This window comes from Corvus brachyrhynchos, unplaced genomic scaffold, assembly GCF_000691975.1.
Source record: "Corvus brachyrhynchos isolate BGI_N302 unplaced genomic scaffold, ASM69197v1 scaffold96, whole genome shotgun sequence".
Taxonomy (NCBI): Eukaryota; Metazoa; Chordata; class Aves; order Passeriformes; family Corvidae; genus Corvus; species Corvus brachyrhynchos.
Window position 1 is genome coordinate 161,042 of NW_008238370.1, and position 1,450 is coordinate 162,491.

At 63.3% G+C, this 1,450-nt stretch overlaps 1 protein-coding gene across 1 annotated transcript in view; it reads right to left on the minus strand.

Annotated features, from left to right (window-relative positions):
• Window positions 1-1,450, minus strand: part of SMARCD2 (SWI/SNF related, matrix associated, actin dependent regulator of chromatin, subfamily d, member 2) — a 12,706-nt gene that overhangs the window by 5,120 nt on the left and 6,136 nt on the right. Inside the window, exon 2 of the mRNA XM_017736293.1 lies at window positions 149-191. Coding sequence (XP_017591782.1) covers window positions 149-191 — 43 coding nt within the window. The remainder of the gene's footprint in view (window positions 1-148; window positions 192-1,450) is intronic.

Sequence of the window (1,450 nt, forward strand, 5' to 3'; positions counted from 1 at the left end):
AGTCCAACTTAACCCACCCCAACCCTCCCCTGCAACGCCAAGGGAGAGACAGAAACATCCCAGGGTGCTTTGGGATTGAGCAGAAATTCCCAGCAGGCACAAGGGAACTCGGGGAGATCCCCCCACCCTGGCATGAGGGGACACTCACCCTCTGTGGCAGCACCTTGTCAGCCATCTTCCTCCTCTTCACCCTGGGAAACAGGGAACAGTCACAGCTCCCAAGGGAAAGCTGCTCCTGCCCGTGGGGGGATGGGTACTGGGAAAGGCTCTTCCCCAGAGGGTGCTGGGCACTGCCCAGGCTCCCCAGGGAATGGTGCCGGCCCCGAGGCTGCCAGAGCTGCAGGAGCGCTGGGACAGCGCTGCCAGGGATGCCCAGGGTGGGGTTGTTGGGGGTGTCTGGGTGGGCTGTGAGCTGGACTGGGTGATCCTTGGGGATCCTGTCCAGCTCAGGACATTCTTTGAGTCTCATCCCGTGATTCCAGAGGGAAACATTTCCTATGGGCACAGGAGCAAGGGGAAGTGATACAAGCCAAAGCCAGGGCCTGCAGGACAGAATTCTCAAATTTCCCCTCTGGAAGCAGCCATCCCATTCTCCCAGTGCTGCCAACCAAAGCCACTGCCAGGAACTCCCTTAAACCCAGCTCAAACCCAACCCTGCTGTGGTGGGGCTGAAATCCTGGGAAAACCCAGCTCAGCTGGGCCCGATCCTGCCCAGTGCAGATTCCCACCATCCCGAGCCCGTCCCAGCGCCCGCCGAGCTCCTGCAGAGCCTGGGCACAGCAGGGAATGCCCTGCTCCTGCTTTCCTGCACGGGACACGGGGCCAGGAGCACCACGGGGCCAGGGCACCGGGGAGTCCCAGCTCTCCAGCTGCACGTGGAGCAGCAGGATCACACAGGAGGGATCCAGGGTCGCACAGGAGGGGTCCAGGATTGCACAGGAGGGGTCCAGGGTCGCACAGGAGGGATCCAGGGACACACAGGAGGGGTCCAGGGAACGCTGGATGCTCCAGAAGGACTCTCAAGGACAGCTCAGAGTCCCTCTCTGGAGCAATTCCTGCCCCATCCGACCCCTCCTGCCCGCAGGGTCTGGATACCCCAGAGCAGCTGGCAGCTCCCCTGATCCGCTGGCTGGGAGCAGGGAATGCCAGCCAGCTGAGCCTGGCTGATCCCAGATCCCAGTGCCCAGCCCGGGGTGGCTCTGATGTCCCTGTGGCTGCCAGGCTGCTCCCTGATCCCAGCTGGCTCCGGCTGTGCAGCTGCCGGGATGCTCCGGGAGGGAGCAATGGAGCTCCAGGGAAGGGAAAGGGAGCTGAGCATCCATGGGCACCAAGGGATCCTGCCTGGAGACTCCCGGAGTCAGGAGACCCTCATGGGGAGGGATCAGCAGGGCTGTGAACTCACAAGGAGCTCCTGGCAGAGCCCAGAGAGCCCTGCCCTGCCTGCAGCTCC